Consider the following 19823-nt stretch of genomic DNA (forward strand, 5'->3'; position numbering starts at 1 on the left):
ACATTCAAAAGTAGGAATGCTTTTGGCCTTCCAAATTCTTTGCGCTCCACACTAAAGTCAGTTTTGAACAGAATTTAAAGAAAGCTATTAAATGGAGAACGGACCCTTCGTTTCAAATAGCTTTACTTAATTTTTTTTTATTAAATGAAGACTACTATTTTAAAAGGTTGTTCATTTATTTTTGCAATATTAACAAGTAATTCGTCACCTCTATTAATTTTCAGATTTGCTTTTTCCAGCTTTTCCATTCATGAAATGATCTTCCGAATGTTCTTTAATTCTTGATATCCGAGCCAAATATTGACAAACCGATTCATTTTACATCTTCAAATATACACACGCTCTTGATAGTTCATTTTAGTTTCAGACATTGTATGATTTTGCAATAAATACAATTATTATTCAAGTTTCCCTCTATTAATCGAGTTACTCCGAGACACACAACAAAGGAAGGAAAGGTTAAGTGTATTACCTCAAAAGTGGACGATAGTCTAAAATAGGAGAAATTTTTAGGAAGGTTTGAACTTTCATCATTGTCTCAGTGGGATTTGTTTTCAATTCTTCACCGTCTATCAAATGAATCTGCTGAGGAGGGTAATAGTTGAGCCAACGATCTAAATGTTGTGCATACATCCCAGGACTTAAGCATCTGAAAGAGAACTTTAGCATCTGAAAGAGTTTCAGGACTTAAGCATCTGAAAGAGTTCGTATTGTATTTAAGAACAGGGATCATAAAAAACAACATATGAATGTACAATCAAAGAAAATAATAAAACAAGAAATAATCAAGCCTTTTTAAAGATTACAAGTTTCATTATGACCTGATATATTACTGCACAAAAAGCGGTGAAAATTTACGCGAAACAAGCTCATTTTCGTTCACGAATGTCTTCCTGAATCAACAATACGGGTTCATTTTTGGCAGGTTTTTTTCCATACTTGGTTCACTTTAATACTGCCCCACTCCTTATTTGCAATAGCAAAAAAAAAAAAAAAAAAAAAAAAAAAAACAAGGTAAAAAAGCAACGAAATCGCAATAGTGTATAATTTTTTTTAAATAGCTTATATTGTAAATTGCACTTTAAAGTGCAATTTAAACTCGGGTATCAATAAGTGGCTCAATTTACGGAAATTATAGGAAGGAGGAGGGAAAAGTGCATTTTTCAAATCCTTGGAGGTAGAAAAATTCAACTTTTTTTTCAATTTATTCAGTGCAAGTATCAATAAGCCACTTTTCAATGAAGATATAAAAAAGCGTTTTATAAAATCTAGGGGGAGGAGGAGAAAAAAACATAGGGGGGCAATACCCCCCCCCCCCCCATTGAAACCACTGCTACTACGTTAGTGCCTACAAACTGAGTTCTCACAGAAGACAGTAAGTTAAATGGAAGTGACCAAGCGGCATTCCATTCTGAGGATGCGTTCCAGAACTCAATTATCATTATGATAGTTAATTATTGTCCTTTTAATATGTTCTAAGACAACGAATAACACAAAACTATAAGTAATTTATGTTACTATAAGTGCAAAACGGATGACAATGTTGGCCTCTTTTATATATTATAAGCATTGGATAAGATAAACTTGTTGTTATCTGCGATTTTACAGCTAATGCTAGTAATAAACCGTTAATGATTATTAAGATTGAGTTGGGTTCTACAATAAAGGCTGAATTTAGGTTCGTGTTAAAAGCAAAATTCGTAGTCTTCCAACGTACAAATTTTGAAAAATTGGCTCCTTGGATACCTTTCGAAGAATGACTACCAGTGGTAAGTTTTATTGGAGTATCAGAATAACAAATTATTTTACTAGTGGAGGAAAAAAAAATCTTGACTGCTAGGTTGAGGAAGCTGTTCCCTGCCTGAATATACTTGTTGTATACAGATCTAATTTGGTCAGTTGCAATGTCGGGGTGGTCAAAGAATTAATGATCTTTATTCCACTAGTAAGTCTTATATAAAATATGAAACATTATATATAGTAGAAATTAACAAGGCCGTTTAACAAAAACAAAGGTAGTTACATAACAAAAGTGAAAAAGGCACACATTTTCATTGCATTTGCTTAAGAAAAACCATGCTCTACAAAGAATAGAAAACCAGTAGCTATGCTTGCTTAGTTATCTCAAAATTTCCTAACGCTATGTTCAATAACCAAATGCCGGGGCAAGGACTAGGTGCCCTAGTCGCAACGATGGACGGACAATTTTGTCAGCCTTCTGTGTAACCCCTACGCTAGGCTACCTATACAAATTTTAGGTACCGGCCCACCGTCAATTTCTTCTTATTCCATTTCTATGGAATAAGAAAATAAGCTAGAAAAGTAAAAATAAGAAAAATGAAAAGAAAAATAAGAAAAATAATATCAGTTATGAATCAACTCTCAACCAAGTAACATTTTTTGGCTAGTGCTTTTAACCTTGGTTGGTGTGAAATAAAATGAATTGAGAGGAAAGTGGGCGGAATTTTGTTCTGTGAATGCGAGAAGTTCTTTTTGTGTAGGAAGACTGCTAATTAATGATTACGCATAAACAGAAGTCGATGTATTCGCTGAGGGTTTCAAGCAAAGATTTGAGGAGTTCCGGTTGGCAATTTATAGTGTTAGCCATGCCTTAACGGCTTAGCGAACTGCACGTCGGTAAATACATGGATAAATAAGAAGTGTTTTTTTTTCGGTAAGAATACTCTAATTTTTTATTTACTGGTTTGTGATGAGGAGGAACAAGCGTAAACGCAAACCAGAAGACCAATTCAGTTCGGTTTTGCATGACAAATCTGGCCAATCATCCTTAACGCAAAAATCAATAAATCATGCTTCTATCTATTCATTAGCGGACGATTTCTCGAAAATTCTTGAAATCTTAACGGAGTCTCTCAAAGTACGCTAAAATCAATTGAAGTGAGATTGGCTAATCTTGAAAATCGAGTAATTTCTGTGGAAAATGCCCAAACTATCTTACAATCCAATGTTGCTCACGTTGTAAATTAAAAAGTAATTTCACTAAAAACGCAAATGAATATTGTATATAAACATGTGACTGAGACAAAATATCACCGTGAAATGACGTCTTCGTTTTCGGCAAGGTTGATGTTGGTGGAATATTTATCTACAGAAAATAACATTATCGTTTGGAATACGGTTTGTGATGATGTAGCTACCGCTAAGTTTGTTTAGAGAAATATGTGCCAATGGTTTAGAATCAAAAAGGTTCCAGAATTTAAAATTGTGGTGAATAAAAAAGACTAAAAGTTTTTCAAAGTTAAATCAAGCGAGACGAAGATTATGATCTCATGTAATGAGAAAAACTTAAGAATAAGACTTTCGTTTCAAATGGAGCTATGAAAAATCTTTACGTCAGCGATGATGCTCTATTGTCTTTTCGTGAAGCACGAAAGAGACTTTACGAGATTAAATCTAAATTGAGCAATAAGGATATTCCAGCTTGGGTGTCTAATACTGTTCCTCCATTTATTCAGCCTGAGAGAGAAGGTGTTGGAAAAGTGAAGTATAATTGCAATGAACCAGTACCAGAGCTAGTTGATTAACGTTTGTAGCATGTCATTTGTTTGTTTTGAAATTAAGAGGTATTTTTTGCTATTATTTAATGAATTTTGTTATTATGGTTAGCGGCACTAGTACAAGTATGTGCCTAATGGAGAAACCTAATTATATTTTTCTTCGATTGCATTTTCCTGTCTTTATTAGTTTGTATGAGGTTTTCCTCTTTTAATTTTATACGAGTTTTTTTTTGTTATTCTGTATCTTTTCATTTTATGTTACGTTTATGACAAATTTTATTTTTCATTTTTTTCTTCTGTTATTGATTGCGGCCTCCTGGATACTGAAGATCATTTGTAGTTGTTATAAGTGGAGTTAATTTTTCTATGAGTTTTCTCGTTTGCCTCCTAAGTTTGAAAATACTTGGATTATAACAGTAATAGATAGTAAACACTTGAGAGAAATTCGTTGAGTGGGAATGTTCTGTTGAATAGGGTCTTAAATCGGGAATATGATGAATGAACGACAGAGGATTTTTCAGTGGTTAAATGTAAATTTCCAGCTGATATTGGAAATAAATCTACTATGGATCCACAAAGTTTGAGCATTTTCCATTTAAATTGTCAAGGCATTTCTAGTTCATTTAGTTATCTAATACAACTATGTAAGTTTTCTGAGTTGGATGTGCATGCGTTGAATGGAACGTGGCTTCGTAATCATACAATGAGTCTACTTGAAATTGATAGTTATGACTCTGTGACGCAGAATGGGGAATCACGATTACATGGTGGATTGCAGGCTTTGTATTGCAGGGAGAATATTACAATAGAAGAACATTCCATAAATGGAATGATTTACGTGTGAATAAAGAGATGGTTTTTGAATGGTGATTGAACTTTGTAAGTCAGGAAGATTTTTATTTGTGGTTGTTGTTTATCGACCTCCATCTGGAAATGTGCAGGAATTTAATGATTTGCTGGAGCAGCAAATGGATAAGTTGTCAGGTTCAAACCGCTCATGCTTTGTTTGTGGAGACTTTAATTTTGATCTATTTTCAGTAAATGTAAACCCGAGAGTTCGAGATTTTTTAAATGTTATATTGGGTTACAGTTTAAGACCGACAGTTAATATATGTAGTCGAGTGACTTTGTGCTCCGAATCACTTTAAGATAATATATTTGTTAACATGAAGTATGATTTTGCTGATGTTATTTTGAATAATGTTTCTGATCATTTTGGTGTTCTTGTTGTTATTAGAGAGTTTGGCGAACCTTCAGTTATTAATATATCACTACAAATTTCCGCATTGAAAATGGATGCTGAGGCTTTTAACATATTCAGAAGAAAATTAAAGAGCACTCAATTTGATTTTTTAGAAAGTAGTGATCTGCAAGTGAATGAAAAGTTTCATTGTGGTATTCGAAAATAATTAAATTACTAAAATAAAGTTGTACAGTTATTCAAAAGCCGACTTTTCATGTTACCCCTAGGAAACCCTGGGTTACTAGAGGACTGATGAAGGCAATATCAAATCGAAGACTGCTTTATAAATATTCTGTAGTGTCTCCTGAGGCAAAGGTGAGAGATAAGAAATACAATTGTGAACTCAATAATCTATTACGAATAGCTAGAATCAACTATTATAGAAATGAGTTTAAAAAAAGTGCATGAAATCCCAGACAAACGTCGAGAATAATTCAGCCTGTTCCGAGCCCTTCCAAGAGTTTTAATTTTACCTGAAAATTTCAATACTGACGCTTCGATTGTAGATAATATGTGTAACCATTTTCTATTGTTGTTAAACGGATAGCGAACCCCACGACACAATTTTCTGAGGATGGAAAATACCACCAGTTTTACTCAATGAAAAATCCCGAAGTATTATAGACCTATTTCATTGCTGCCAGTTTTATTTAGAGTTTTTGAAAAATTGATGAGTGGTAGGACGATTGATTTTCTTGAAAATAAAAAGTATTTTAGTAAAACTCAGTTTGGATTCCGAAAAGCAATGTCGAGAGATCAAGCTCTTCCTCACGATTTTTGTGAGCGATGCTTTGGACCAGGGGTGGAAAGTTGCATCTATTTTTTGGACATTGTGAAAGTCTTTGATGGAGTGGACCATGGAATCCTTATGGTGAAGCTGAGGAATTGTGGTTTTTGTGGTGTGCTTTTTGTCTATTGGAATCTTTTCTTGAAGATCGAAAACAGTTTGTCAGTACTGGTGAAATTAAATCGCAAGTTAAAAGTGTTGAAATCAGGATGTCCCTCAGGGATCTGTTTTGGGGTCCCTACAGTTTCTTATATATATTGATGACCTGCGAAATGCTATCAAAGGACTGTCTTTTGATTTAAAATGTAGTGATACTGGAGCATCAAAATCTATTTTGCCTCATTTTGCTGATGACACGCCTTTAACTGTTGCTGCAAAAATTGAAGCAATGCTCATACAGAATCTTCATACTGGCATAATAAACACTGAAAAATGAATGAGGATTAATGGAATTCAGCTAAACCCCACCAAATCCCATTTTGTAATGTACGGGAGAAGTAGCGATTACTACCCTTGGATCGATAAAATATAGTTCGGTGAAAATATTCTGCCTGGGGGAGTTTCGACAAAGTATCTAAGGGTGATTGTTGATGATTGCCTTAACTTCAAAGAGCACATTTCATGTGTTAGTGGCAAGGTTGAAAGAAATGCTGGGATGAAGACACTGAAGAATTTTTTCCAAAAGATATTAGGAGATTGCTTTATTTTTCTTTTGTTCACCCACACCTTCTATATGGTTGTCTTGTGTGGTCAAGTACGTTTTTAACTCACCTTTGTCTCCTTAGAAGTTAACAAATTAATGCTCAATGTGTTTTAACTGGAGATAATCGCAATATGTCTGTTCGACATAGATATAATCAAGTGAATATATTACCAATTGCTGGATTATTCCGTTTTTATAATGCTGTTTTTATTGTTTAAATAAATACGCACGTTATTAGAGTGTTTTAGGGAAATGTTTACAAGTGATGTTAATTTCCACAATTACTCGACTAGAGCATCGCCACTAGTTTTGTGACCTCAGGTTATTGCAAAGCGATTCGTTCTTCCATAAGACATATTGGCCCTCAGGTGTGGGAACCATTACCTCAGGCTATTTCGACAATTGATGAGCTAAATGAATTTCGCAGTAAACTAAAAGGACAGTGTTAGTCTACATATGAACTTTAAACCCCGCTCAGCAAATTTTCTTTCGAGTGATTGCAATTGTGATTTTTTTTTTTTTTTTTTTTTTTTTTTTTTTTTTTTTTTTTTTTTTTTTTTTTTTTTTTTTTTTTTTTTTAGGAGGGCAACGAAGAGATAGAATAGAAGAATGATTTTATTTTGTGTCTTGGGTATCCAGTTAGGTCGTGAAATTTATGATAAATTAATCTATTTCGTTTATTTTTATTTATTTACTTTATCGTTTTGCCGTACTTTTTTTTGGGGGGGGGAGGAGGTAAGGATGGCTGGTAGTAATTGTGTATGTATGGTCTTTAAATGGTGATGTCTGTCCATACAAGTTTTATAAACTTCGGGTTTTGTTGTTAATGTGTTTTATTTCTTTTAATAAAACTCTTTTTTCTCAAAAGCATTTTTTTTAACTAATGGCGAAAGCTGACATCTGCAATCAACTCCTGTTGTTTTCTAACTGATCATATTAATATTGAATTATTACGCAATCAGAGACAAGATCTGGAACAAATAGAATCTGCACAGTCTGTTTTCACTTAGAAGCTTTTCTTTGGAGAAGAATTTCAATATTTGTTGTAATTTAACATCATGAAATTTGGCTATATTTTTTTTGCTTCTACGAGAACACGAAATAAAAAACCACTTAAAAACAAGCTATAAGCAAGGGGCAATACTCCTTCTGCGCCGAATGGTGACGTCTGTGGAACGATGAAAGATATCTTTTTTTATTTATCTTGTTTATGACATAGCATTTATCATTTTATTTATTGTTATCTAATAGCTTATTTCATCTGCAATTGCTCAAAACCTCTTTTTTTTTAGGGAATGGGTTTTAATATACATTGACAGAATGCATACTGACCACGGATTGGGTAGTACAGATATACGTAGCTTGCAGTTACGAAGTAGGGTTTAATGAATAAAATATACCAGCCTGATATTTACCTACTAATTAATAGTTCCTGTATAAGATAAGCTTGGATATTTTAATTTGCAATAACAATTTGAGAAAAAAAGAAACTCATAGGATTATTCTAAAATTCAACTTAAATAGATTGCTCCAAAACACTTCATAAAGCGTTCTTTCTCCACTTGTTATTGTTCTGTTATAGCGAAAAACAGAGGCCAAAAAAGTGGGTTCCCAAGATTGGTAATAAAAAAGAGTGGGTTCGCAAGATAGATAATTAAACAGAGAAAATAGAATTTTCTCTTTTTTCTTTTTATTATCCAGATTGATATTAATAAAAAAACGAAAACTTAATCTAAACCGTTTTAGTACACTAGGCAGCCCGACCATTCATTCGATCTATTTTTCCTCGGTCACCAAAATTGTAGAATTCTTCGAACAAACATCTAGCCGCAGTACAGACTAGCTTTAACAAAATAGAAGTGAAAGGGAAAGAGTGAAAAAGGAGACAAAGAAAAAAAAGCGTAATAAGCCAATAATCGATACTACTTTGGATGATAAAATGTCATTAACCTGTATTGAAGGTCCCGTAAAGGTTTTGGGGATTTGTCGCTCGCCGTTAGTACTTGGTAAAAAGTATAATTCAAAGCTGCAGAATCATTCCGAGCCCTCATATGGTGATACCAGCTATACGCACGCTTCGACGGAGGAATCAGTATTGCAATCTAAGAAAAAAAATAAGGCATATAGGAATATCTAAATAAATGCATTTAAATGATATTATATACTTTTTTTTTGCAAAATCGTTATACAGAGAATAATGCACACAACAGAAAGGAGAAACAAACAAATAATTGCGAGAAAGCAAACAAACCTGACAACAAATAATGCTCACTCCTTCTTCACCTCACTGGCGTTCATGTCGACGACGAGGAAAGTCTATGGATATCTCCCTCCTCTTTTGTATCTATCTATTAATTCTACCATTAGTTTCAGTACTCCTCTCAAGCCCAGGAAACGGATTTACAAGTATAACTGAATTCAGAAACTTGCACAGAGGCAAAGGGCGTCGGAGTTCAACCTCCTTCCTAATTTTTCCTAAGCTTGCGTATGTGCCTGATTGGGGTAGCAAAAATGTATTACTTTATTTCTCCAATCTCGCTTTGTTGTTATCCCCAATACGCATGATCAGTTAAATACTTATTAGAGAATAGAGAATTTTTGCCAATTAAACGGTTTGAAGCATTAGCGTTTCCGTTAATTAGCGTGCGATTTAACAGCCGTAAGACCTTTTGGAAGTGTGATACCGAACTGAAGGCGAAGAACCAAACCAAGTGTTGGTTAAAGGTTTGGATTGCTTTTGGTACACTTCTTAAGGGAGAAACTAGCATTAAGACAAAAACAAAATCGACTAATAAGCGTCATCGTCGTACAAAATGTATTTTTCAAGATTATCACGGATTACCGCGCTAATTATGAAGTTTTTTCTTAACAGTGGTAGCCAAAAACTCATTATTCCTGTTGAAAAATGTGATATTATGATGTCTCTTCGTCGGTTATAGTCGAAGTCATGTAACCTCGATGGTATTTGTACTGCCCACCATAATTCAAATTCAGTCGAACTTCAATCGTATCTTCGATTACTACTTCAGATGTGTATTTCTAGGTATATCCTCCCTGATTCATTTTATGTATAAATATTACTTCTATATTACTCCTATATACTTATATATTACTTCTATAATAAGGCTCCAGGTGCTGATAGTGTGATAAATGAGTTTCTTAAATATGGTGGCTCTGAGGTTAAAAATAAGCTACTGAAGATTATGAATATGATTCTTGAAAAAGGGGAAGTACCTAATGATTTTAGGATAACCTTAATTAAACCACTGTATAAGAAAGATGACAAGAGTGAGTGTCGTATTAATGGAGACATTAGTCTGGTCTCTGTAGGTAGCAAATTACTTAATAATATGATACTTTTTGTATCATATTATTATTTTATCATATTGTATCATATCATATTATTATTATTTTGTATCATATTATAGAACAGTGCGGTTTTAGAAAAAGTAGAGGATGTGTCGACCAAGTTTTCACTTTTAGGTCAATATTTGAGAAGTCCCTTCGATGTCAAACACCTTTGGTCCTCTGTTTTATCGATTATGAGCAAGCTTTCGATTCTGTTGATAGAAGAGCGTTAGCAAAGGTCTTATCCTTATATGGTATAAAAGAAAAATACATTAAAGTGATTTGTGCTATGTACGAGAATAACACTGCTGCGGTTAAGGTAGGAAATGAGGTTAGCAACTGGTTTTGTATTAAATCAGGAGTTAAGCAGGGTTGTGTTCTATCCCCTTTTATATGGATCATTTTGATGGACTTCGTCTTAAGGAGCACAGGAAAAGCAATTGGAGACCACGGAATCAAATGGGAAGGAAAAACGCACCTGGACTTAGATTATGCTAATGATTTAAGCATATTAGATGAAAGTGTGAGCAAAATGAATGAAACTTTAGAGTTTTGCGAATACAGGGTGCTAGAATAGGCTTGAAAATTAATGTTAAGAAGACTAAGCCACTAAGGCTAGGAATAAGTGAAAATGAAAAGGTGACGTTGGGTAACGAAAAGATTGATCAGGTTGGCAGCTTCACTTAGCTTGGTAGTATTATTGGTAAAGACGGCGGGAGCAGTGAAGATGTTAAAAGTAGAATAGCTAAGACCCAGGGTGTTTTTTGACAGTTAAAAAAGTTTGGAAGAAAAGGAAGATAAGTCTGCGAACCAAGATTAGAATATTGGAAGCTACAGTGATGGCAGTGGTCAAATACGGCTCTGAAGCATGGGCACTCTGAAAAGCAAACGAAAATTTATTAGATGTTTTCCAGAGAAATTGCCTACGGATTGTTCTGGGTACCCGGCTGACTGACCGTATTTCAAACAGTAGGTTGTACGAAAAATTTGGTTCAATCCCTCTTTCCAGGGCTATAATGAAAGAAAGGTTGAGATGACTAGGCCACGTTCTGCGGATGAAGGATGACAGATTGCCGAAGATTGTCTTTTTTGGCCAACCGTCTGGGGCTACACGGAAAGCAGGTCGTCCTCGTCTGGGTTGGGAGGATGTCATAAATAAAGAATTAAAGGAAATGGGAACTTCCTGGGAGGGTGTAAGGAGGGAGGCCTTGAATAAATTAGGTTGGAGGAGGAGCGTGCGTAGCTGTGTTGGCCTCAGGCGGCTTGGTGCTGCAGTGAATTATTATTATTATTATTAGTAGTAGTATTACTTCTATATTAATGATAACAAGTGATCTGATTTCATGAGGTTGATACGGGTCCATTACAATCGTCTATGCTCTAAGCAAATTATTTGAGTATATACCACTTCCACATACTGAGGAACTTATTAATGACTTGTACTTGTACTTGGTCCTAGAGCAGAAGTGAACACCTCATCCAGCATCCAGAAGAATACTGCTCAATAAATTTCAGCCAGGTCTTCAGCAAACAGGAAGAAGCAGCTTTAGCCGACTCCGTGGTTACCTAAGCAAATCTAACAGAAGAGCAGCTAAAAGTACTTGTTTGATGATGCGTTCACTGGGAAGGATATGGCCAAGCCAATGCAGTATTCTCTTGTAATAGTAATAGTCATGACAGTGGACTGGATGTTACATCAGCAGCGACGCATATCAATATCTGTGATTTTGTTGAAGTATCGTACCCTCACGATATTTCGTAAACGGCGGCGGTAAAAATTCCATATCATGGATATGAGACGCCTTCAATGGCCAAGTCTCAATAGCAAAGAATAAAAAAAGCTGAACAGCCGTTCGGTAGACACAAATTTTAGTTTTCATGCTGACCTTCCGACACAAACACCGAGCTGTGAGGAGATGACTCTCGATTTTTTGAACCTATTCTCTATATGGATTTGTTGAACGCAATTGTGCTTTACTGATAACAAAATACATTTGAAATGTATTCACCTTTCTTACTTTCATAAATGAAAAATTATCAAAACCTAAACGAAGAAATGTCAGTATATGTCAATTCACTTGACAATCGACGGATTTTTTTTTTTTCTTTTTTTTTTTTTTTTTTTTTTAGTAAAGAGCAAGTTGTGTTCTGGTCTTGAGAAGGCATAGGGGTTATTAGCCCTATTCATGTTAATTTTTGCTCGTTTTGAGTTTAATTCGGCTATTTATTGTAATTCCTGTTCGTTTTAAGTTTCATTTATTTATTGATAGCGATTTATGGTATTTTTACACTTGGACGATTATTTGACTTTATTTTTGCCCATTCTTGGCTTAATGTAGCTCTTTACTTTTCTTTGAAAACTTGTCTTGGGGAAAAAGTTTTTAAACTAATATCAATATAAGGATTGTCTATTTTTAATTATAGACCATTTCATTATTGAGCCGAGTTACTACAGGCAGAGAATTCTTAACTGAAATCTTTGGGGCCAGTTGAGCTTCAGAGCTCTGAATTCTTCGAGATTTATGACATAAAATAAATAGAGGTATGTGATCGAAAAAGGGAAATAAAAAAAGAATTAAAAATAACAAAGTCGAATTTAGCAGAATTATATAACATTTCTATAAAGATTTCTTTAATTGTGATATTCAGTTGGATACTAAACTCAAAAAAAAAAAAAAAAAAACAAAAGCCATTTTTGCTATAAAATACCAAATATCCATTAGAAAAAAAAATTTCTTAAGAGGGTTTGGCTGAAAATAACTTGGCTCAGAAACACACTTGTCTTCCATTAAAAAAAAAAAAATAAAGAAAATGAAAAACACCACAAAAAAATTATAAGAAGAGTAATATATCAATTCATTACTTGTCCCATTGCGGCATAAAACACTGATTGCTTCATCTTTGCTATATGTGCAGATATATATCTCAATAGCAGCCTTATGAGGCAGATTCCTGCTTGCCATACCCATTGGTAAGTCGTAACAGTAAATATGAATCCTTCCCTCCACTTTAGATTAAATACATGGGTAGAATTAGCAGATAAAAAGCCAAGTACTTACAATTTTAGCTTTCGACAGCAAAGCATGGGCTCGTTTTGGTACGAGCTCTCCATCAAAATAGGTGGCACTCTTTTCAAATAATACATCATCTGTACTGTTATCCATTGGGGTTGGAAAAAATTTCATATACCTACGGAAAAAGATCTTTTTTATAATTTGAAATCCAAATAGTGCCTTGGATTAAGTTGATTAAGTATGCAAAGTGCAATAGAGTCAGAGACAAACACGAGATATTTCATGAGCGAGAAATTATCATGTTCCAATAAGCTAAAATTACGTAAAGTTAAGATCATAGTAGTAGCATTTGCTGCAACCTAGTAAAGAACGATCCACGGCCCACAACAATCGAAAGTTGAAAAACACGTTTCCGAAGAAACTATCTAGCGAGAATCATTTCTCAATTGACACTGATTCAAAAATTATTTAGATTCAGTACACCCTACTTTAAAATTATGAAAATAAATTGTTCCGACTTTCAAAAAGAGCCTGAAATCCGTCAAAAATGACGTCAAATCAAATAAAAGTACATCGTTGAAATTATGACCGTCGAAAACTTTTTGGCATGTGCAGAAGTTTTGCCTTCTTTTTTTTCTGCCAGGACTGGGAGGTTATAGGAAAATCATAGAAAGATGGTCAACGGCTCATTTGAAAAGTATGTCCTCATATTTACGTGCTTTTTATTAATGTATCTTGGTATTTCCAAGGTAAAGTACCATACAACAGGAAAAATCGCACTTATTGGTGTCACTTCCACATTGAAGAAGGCTAGGAAACAAGAAACTGTCCAGTGAAAAAAAGATGAAAATTCACAAATAGGCTATTTCAGGAGTAGCAACTATTATATGCATTCAACAGAAGAATAATTTTTGCATGACATCTAGAAAACGAGCCTGAAGCCCCTCAAATATGACAATATGACTTGACGCCAAATCAAAATTGAAAATGCAGTACTTAAATCGCCATCGACGTAATGTTGGTAATGGCAAGATCTACGAAGGATCTGCCCTTCTCTAGCAATGATAGAATATCATCCTACAGCATGACGAGATACATTTAGCTGCTGGAGCCACCAAGGCATCCGTTTTGATAAGGGTCTAATTGACAGCTACGAAACAGCACCTTTGAAAATTCCCGACATTATAAAAATTAATAAAACTAGGACTTATTCAGGACTGTGTCATGAATATAGGGTAAAAAGATACATAGGAAGAAATTCCACTGCCACCTAGCGTCTCCTAGTAAAACTAAGTGATAATTCTAAGCTATAATACTACATACCAAATTATTAATATTAAGTTGGTACAGCCAATGAGCGTTTCCAACCCTAACAATTTAAAATGCAACTGCCATCTTTTCTTTTTCTACATGTATCGCTGTAATCGGAAGAAGCACCTAAGCAACTGTGCATCTCTGCAACTTTAATGGATCATGGGAAGCTTCCTATCTTCTCTTTGTTCCCGATAAAATGCATTTACCTGCCAGTAGGAGGCATTCTCAAATAGTCAAACGTAGATGGCGCTATCATTATTATATATTTCGATTGTGTCATCCAATACTGTACAACCTTTAAAACCAACACAGTCGATAATGTGCAAAAATAGAAACCAGGGTTCAAATAAATAATCTCTAAAAATTTAAAGGGAAGTCCTGTTATAAGAATTCGGATTTTGGCTATATTTTATCACTTAGTCATCAATTTGTATTCTAATTTGACTGTCTATCGACATTGATGAAAACTCACAATTAATTTCAATTTTCTTGAATCGAATACCGACCTTTCGTAAAATTAAAGCATATAAACTTATTCACCAATGTTTGCAATATACGAGCGGGTAAACAGTCAATATACAACTGGAAAAAATGGTATATCCAGCCAGAAAACTCAACATAATAGATACAAATAAGAAAAGTAATGCTAGGAAACATTGCAGAACAGAACTCACAAACTCCTATCATCTATTATAAACCCCTGTCACTATCTGTCATCTATTAATAAAAAAACTCCCCAAAACAGAAATTTTTAGAAGAGAAGTACAGGTCATATTAAACTAAGGATCAGAAAAAATAAAAACCTACAATAATTCAAACTCAAAACCAACAGAAATTACTATTAAAGAATAAAAGAAGCGCAAAACGAAGAAAAATTAAACAAACAATCATAGCAAAAAAACATACAACAGGTACTAATAAAAATGAATAAATAAATCTTAAAACGAATAAAAGCTTAAATTGAATATGCAAATCAAGCTTAAAACAAACAAAGATCTTTTGCTGTTGAAGTTTAAATGAAACCGAAAAAGACAGAAATTAAATAAACAATAATAGCAAACAAACATACTATAGGTACTAGCATAAATGAATAAATAAATCTAAAAACGTGTAAAACTTAAATCGAATATGCAAATCAAGCTTAAAACAAACAAAGATCTTTTGCTGTTGAAGCATAAATGAAAACGAACAGAAATTAAATAAAGAATCATTTCAAAAAAACATACAATAGGTAATAATATAAATGAATAAATAAATCTTAAAACGATTAAAACTTAAATTATATATGAAAATTGAGCTTAAAACGAAAAAAACTCACTACAAACAAGAATCTGGGTACTGCCTCCTTCTCTAAATGTAACAGTCTAAAACCTAATGCACCATTGCGCTTTACTGAAAAGGAACTATACTACAAATATGTTTTTTGTACTTATTACAACATTGAACATCAAAATAAAAATTACAGTAAAATTAAAGTTTGACCTGATGAGCTTTCAGCAATTAATATCATTATATATTACATATTCAGTTTAATTTGATTAGGTCTGTCCAAGAATGTTCAAGACAAAAATAGTTTCACTACAAACAGGAGTTTGGCTACAACCCCCTTCCATAACTAAAAAAGTCTAAAGCCTACTGCGTCATTGGCGCTTCACTGAAAACGAATTATATTACAAATATTTGATTTTCTAGATATTACAGCATTGAAAGTAAAAATAAAAATCCCAGTAAAATAAAATCTCGAACTGATGTGCTGTCAACAGTTAATATGATTATATATCAAATATTCAGCTTGATTTTATTAGTTCTTGCCAATACTGTTCAAGAAACATACAGTTTTCAGTAAAGCGCCGGTGACGAAGTAGGTTTTAGACACCTCCCTTATATGCATTACTGAGCAACCATACAGAAAATATTACAAATTAAACTAACGAAAAAAAGTGAATTTTGGTACATTCTACCAATATTCCAAAGTCAGGCCATGGGTCGGGCCACGGAGGGATAGGGGTTAGCACCTATAAGTACGAAAACTTTGAATTAAGAAAAGCGTCAACTCGTCAAGAAGTCCTCCTGATGCCAACTTTCTCGTTCGTACCCTTATACTACGTTGTGGACTCATCCAATTCTCAAAACCGTTGCAAAAAAGTTACGAATAGCTGCAAGAAACTCTCTCTTTTATTATACTGTAGAATTGATACACAATCCTCCATCGTGTGAACTTCACCCCTGCATATCAACTTCACCAACTTTTTCAGATACTCATAACGTTTCTGATAACGCCAGTAATCAGATAACGCCAGTAACCAGTAATCCGTTGATTTTTGAATTTAAAAAAGAGGGAATAGTTGTGGAGAAAAGTGAAAGTCATGGGCCAATTGTAGAAAAAATCCAAGACAGATTGTTGAATTAAGTGGGCAGCCCAGTCAAGGGTAAATTTTATCCCTTCAGATCGTTTTTATCCCAACAACACCAGTAAAAAACAACTTCAAAACTTCTACATTCAGGCTACACTAAAAACTACCCAAATCAAGTGTTTGCATTAGTTTTAATGTATATTTTTAACAGTAAAGAGGAAAATGCACTTAGAAAAAGAGTATTATTCCACACAAATTAATAATTAACCCAAGAAAGCCATTACGCCCATTTTCGCTCCATATTACAAAAAAAAAATCAGGAAGCGCAGATATTGTGAGTAGTGATGAGGAATAAGTCAACTCCAGCAGATAAATTTTATCACATTTCACCCTGGACGATTATTGTATAAACAAGTTTATGTATCACGTGGATATTTTCCTTAACCGAGTCAAAGTTGTTTCATCTTTTCTTTTTTTTTTATCAGAAAGGGCATTTAGTTAAGCTTAAAACTAACGAGTAAAATTGTTGCTCACATAAAGGAACATCTTTTTCACATGATGGTACATTAAAAAAACCCAAAGAAAACAAAACAAAACAAAACAACATAAGCAATTTTATTCGACTTTCAAAGTCCGAAATTAAATATTGGATATTGCGAAATTTCGAAGCCGTCTAAATATCCTACGAGACTCTAAATAGAGCACTGGTTTTTTCACTTGTTAGGACATTCACTGGCAAAAGGATAATGCAACACGACTTTACAAATCCATAACTAAATTATCGATACATTATCAATAAATTCGGCCTAAAATTTCGAAGAAGCATTAGACTCTACAAATACTTTATGAGATAAGCTCATTTAACAGTAACTTTTTTTATTGTCTTAAAACAACGGTTGTATAGAATGGATTATTATACACTACGTCGTTTAAAGCTGCCGACACTGACATACCGACGGAAAAGGGTGATATGATTTTAACCAAAAAAATCCTTTCTAAAAGCACCCTTCCCGGTCTCTTTGTACAGCCCTTGCATTCTGGTACTAGAGGACATTCAATGAAGCTCCCCATGCAGCAATCAATGAGTAGACATAGAAGTCATTTCTTCAGCCAAAGAGTCATCAATCTGTGGAATCAACTGTCTGAGGACAACAGTTTATGCAACTTCAACCGACACAATCAAGTCCCACCTTGATAAGGAATGACTCTGCCAGGAGTTCCTTTACAATTGGGAAGCTGCAGAGTCCTCCACAAGAGTCTAGATCAACAACCACAACCTACACCAAACGAATTTTCTTCATCACTGGAGCATCACAAGGATGGAAAATCCTTATATCGCTCCAAGCTGCGAATTAAGGTAATTTTAAGGTAATTATTTTTCCACTGACCGGTTTGACTGAAAAAAAAAATAACAACCGGATAACCAATTGAAATATATTGGCTATGATTCCTGAAATGTTTATTGTACGCAAAAATAGTTTGTACAAAATTGTACAAACTATATTGTACTTTCATACTATAAATATAAATTTTGTTTTATTGACTCGTAAAATTTAGGTGCCAACAACGTACTGGTACATCTTAAATAATGTCAGAATTACGTGACTAATACCAGTTACTAGAATGACATAGCTTCTGTTGGAAAGCTGTAGCACAGGAGATCTATTAACACTTTTGTTTCATTGTTACTAAATAAAGCTATTTAGAGTTAAGTTGACAGAGCCAATGTCGAGGTGAGGACCCTAAAGTGTTGGGGATAAGGATTGAAAAGATACTGAAATTTGAAGACTATTTATTATTGCCAACTTCAACTCCCACCCCTAAAACTTAACTCGGAACAAAAATAATATCCTAATCCTTGAACTTTCTGGGTCTTTCTGCTCAGCTGGCTTTCCTTCTTTTATTTTTATCTCCTCGTTTTCAGAACCACTTAAGTGTGACCTGGGCAGCTATGTACAGATATAAAAATTCAATAATCAATCGATGCAGTGTACTCAGACTAAGGGACATCAGTAAGAATCTCAGGTTGATATAGTTCTCTTAGAAAAATCGTGATCGTGGTATTCAATGATAGCCCTAAATTTATTCTGTAACATATAATGTCCAAGAAACAAATTGTCTGGAGACGGAGGGAAGGTCAAGGTAATATTTTCAGTTAAGAATAATGAGAAGCTACAACGTCATGGTTCTGGCTTGAAAATATATATGTTCAAAACTAGAAATTAATCTGTGATATTTAAACATAAAATTTCGAAATGTGGGTGGGATCGTCATGGTTGGAAAACTGATAGGAAGCGAAAAGCATCATGAAGAATAACTTTATCTAAGAGGTACACACTTGAAAGTTTTCAAATTTACATTATACCTATTTTTAAATGTCTTTGGTAGACCCAGAGACTCTTTTGTGTATTTCATCTGCGGCTTCGTTTTTATTTAGTTGTTGATATTTTTTTTTTATTAAATACATTTCATTTTATCTAACAGAACATAATATTAAAACGGCTCACCAATCAATTCCTTTGTAATAATTTTTTCCATTGAAGAACTGAATCTCCTCAAACGTTTCATTGCTGTGAAAATTAGATTTAATAGCAGGATGCATGGAAAGAAAGGAATAAAGGGCAGTAGTGCCCGTTTTCTGAGGGCCAATCACTAAAAACCGAGGAAGCTGATGACAGGTCTTGTCCTGGGACCAAATTTTCATATGTCTTGGGTCGTCACAGGGATTCTGAAAAACAAAAGCAAGGAAACACTCCCGTATAAGGTGCATACAGAGCTTAAGGCATTTAGTGTTCAGCAATGTCTATAATATGGAGCAAAAAAGACACTTTTTTCTCTCTCCTAACTGTATACAATTTTATCAGACCCCCCCCCCCGAGAAAGAAAAACTATTTGAGATAAGATATTGACCCAGTTCTTCCATTTATTTCCTATCGGGTTAATTAATCATGTTACGGCATTTTGGTCTTAAAAGCTATTTTTGACTTTTACACCGCCAGGCCAAGAGCCTCATTGGTGATTTAAGGTATGTTTCTACAAAATAAGATTTGTAACAAAGGGGCGATGAAGGGGTTCTCTCTTCCCCTAGGTGGGTTTAAAGCTAATGAAGTTTCTACTTATCTTTACACATATTTGTTGAGCAAAGAATAAAAAGGGATTTGAGTAAACAATACCGCAAATTCACGATTTAAAGCTGTTAAAAAATTATAATCCTAGCCCCCCCCCCAATGAACCAGTCAAACGAAAGCTTTTCCAAAGTCTTGGATCCCCAACTACGCTATGATTACCAGATTTCAATTTCAAAAATAATATAAAAGGTATAATACATTAAAATTATACATTTGCAAATCCGATTCCTAGCCCCCCTTTCCCTCCCATGAATTAGTCGAACCACAAAAGCCCTTTCCAAAATCTTAAACCTGCCAATACATTTCTAAAGCTATTTTACTAAATTTTGCAAATAGAATAAACATAGTTATTTGAAACGACAGAAAACTCATTAAATGCAAGTAAGACTTAACATTGTGAAACTTGAAAGGCAT

The 19823-nt window shown here is 34.0% G+C and overlaps 1 protein-coding gene across 2 annotated transcripts in view; it reads right to left on the reverse strand.

Moving 5' to 3' along the window:
* LOC136032080 (bifunctional heparan sulfate N-deacetylase/N-sulfotransferase-like) overlaps nt 1-19823 on the reverse strand; it is an 88059-nt gene that overhangs the window by 12412 nt on the left and 55824 nt on the right. For both annotated transcript variants that reach the window (XM_065712209.1, XM_065712208.1), the window contains exons 12-15: nt 18789-19009; nt 12659-12788; nt 8202-8353; nt 473-649 (exon numbers count right to left, since the gene is read on the reverse strand). In XM_065712209.1, the coding sequence (XP_065568281.1) occupies nt 473-649; nt 8202-8353; nt 12659-12788; nt 18789-19009 (680 nt within the window). The remainder of the gene's footprint in view (nt 1-472; nt 650-8201; nt 8354-12658; nt 12789-18788; nt 19010-19823) is intronic.

This window comes from Artemia franciscana, chromosome 10, assembly GCF_032884065.1.
Source record: "Artemia franciscana chromosome 10, ASM3288406v1, whole genome shotgun sequence".
In the NCBI taxonomy this organism is placed as follows: Eukaryota; Metazoa; Arthropoda; class Branchiopoda; order Anostraca; family Artemiidae; genus Artemia; species Artemia franciscana.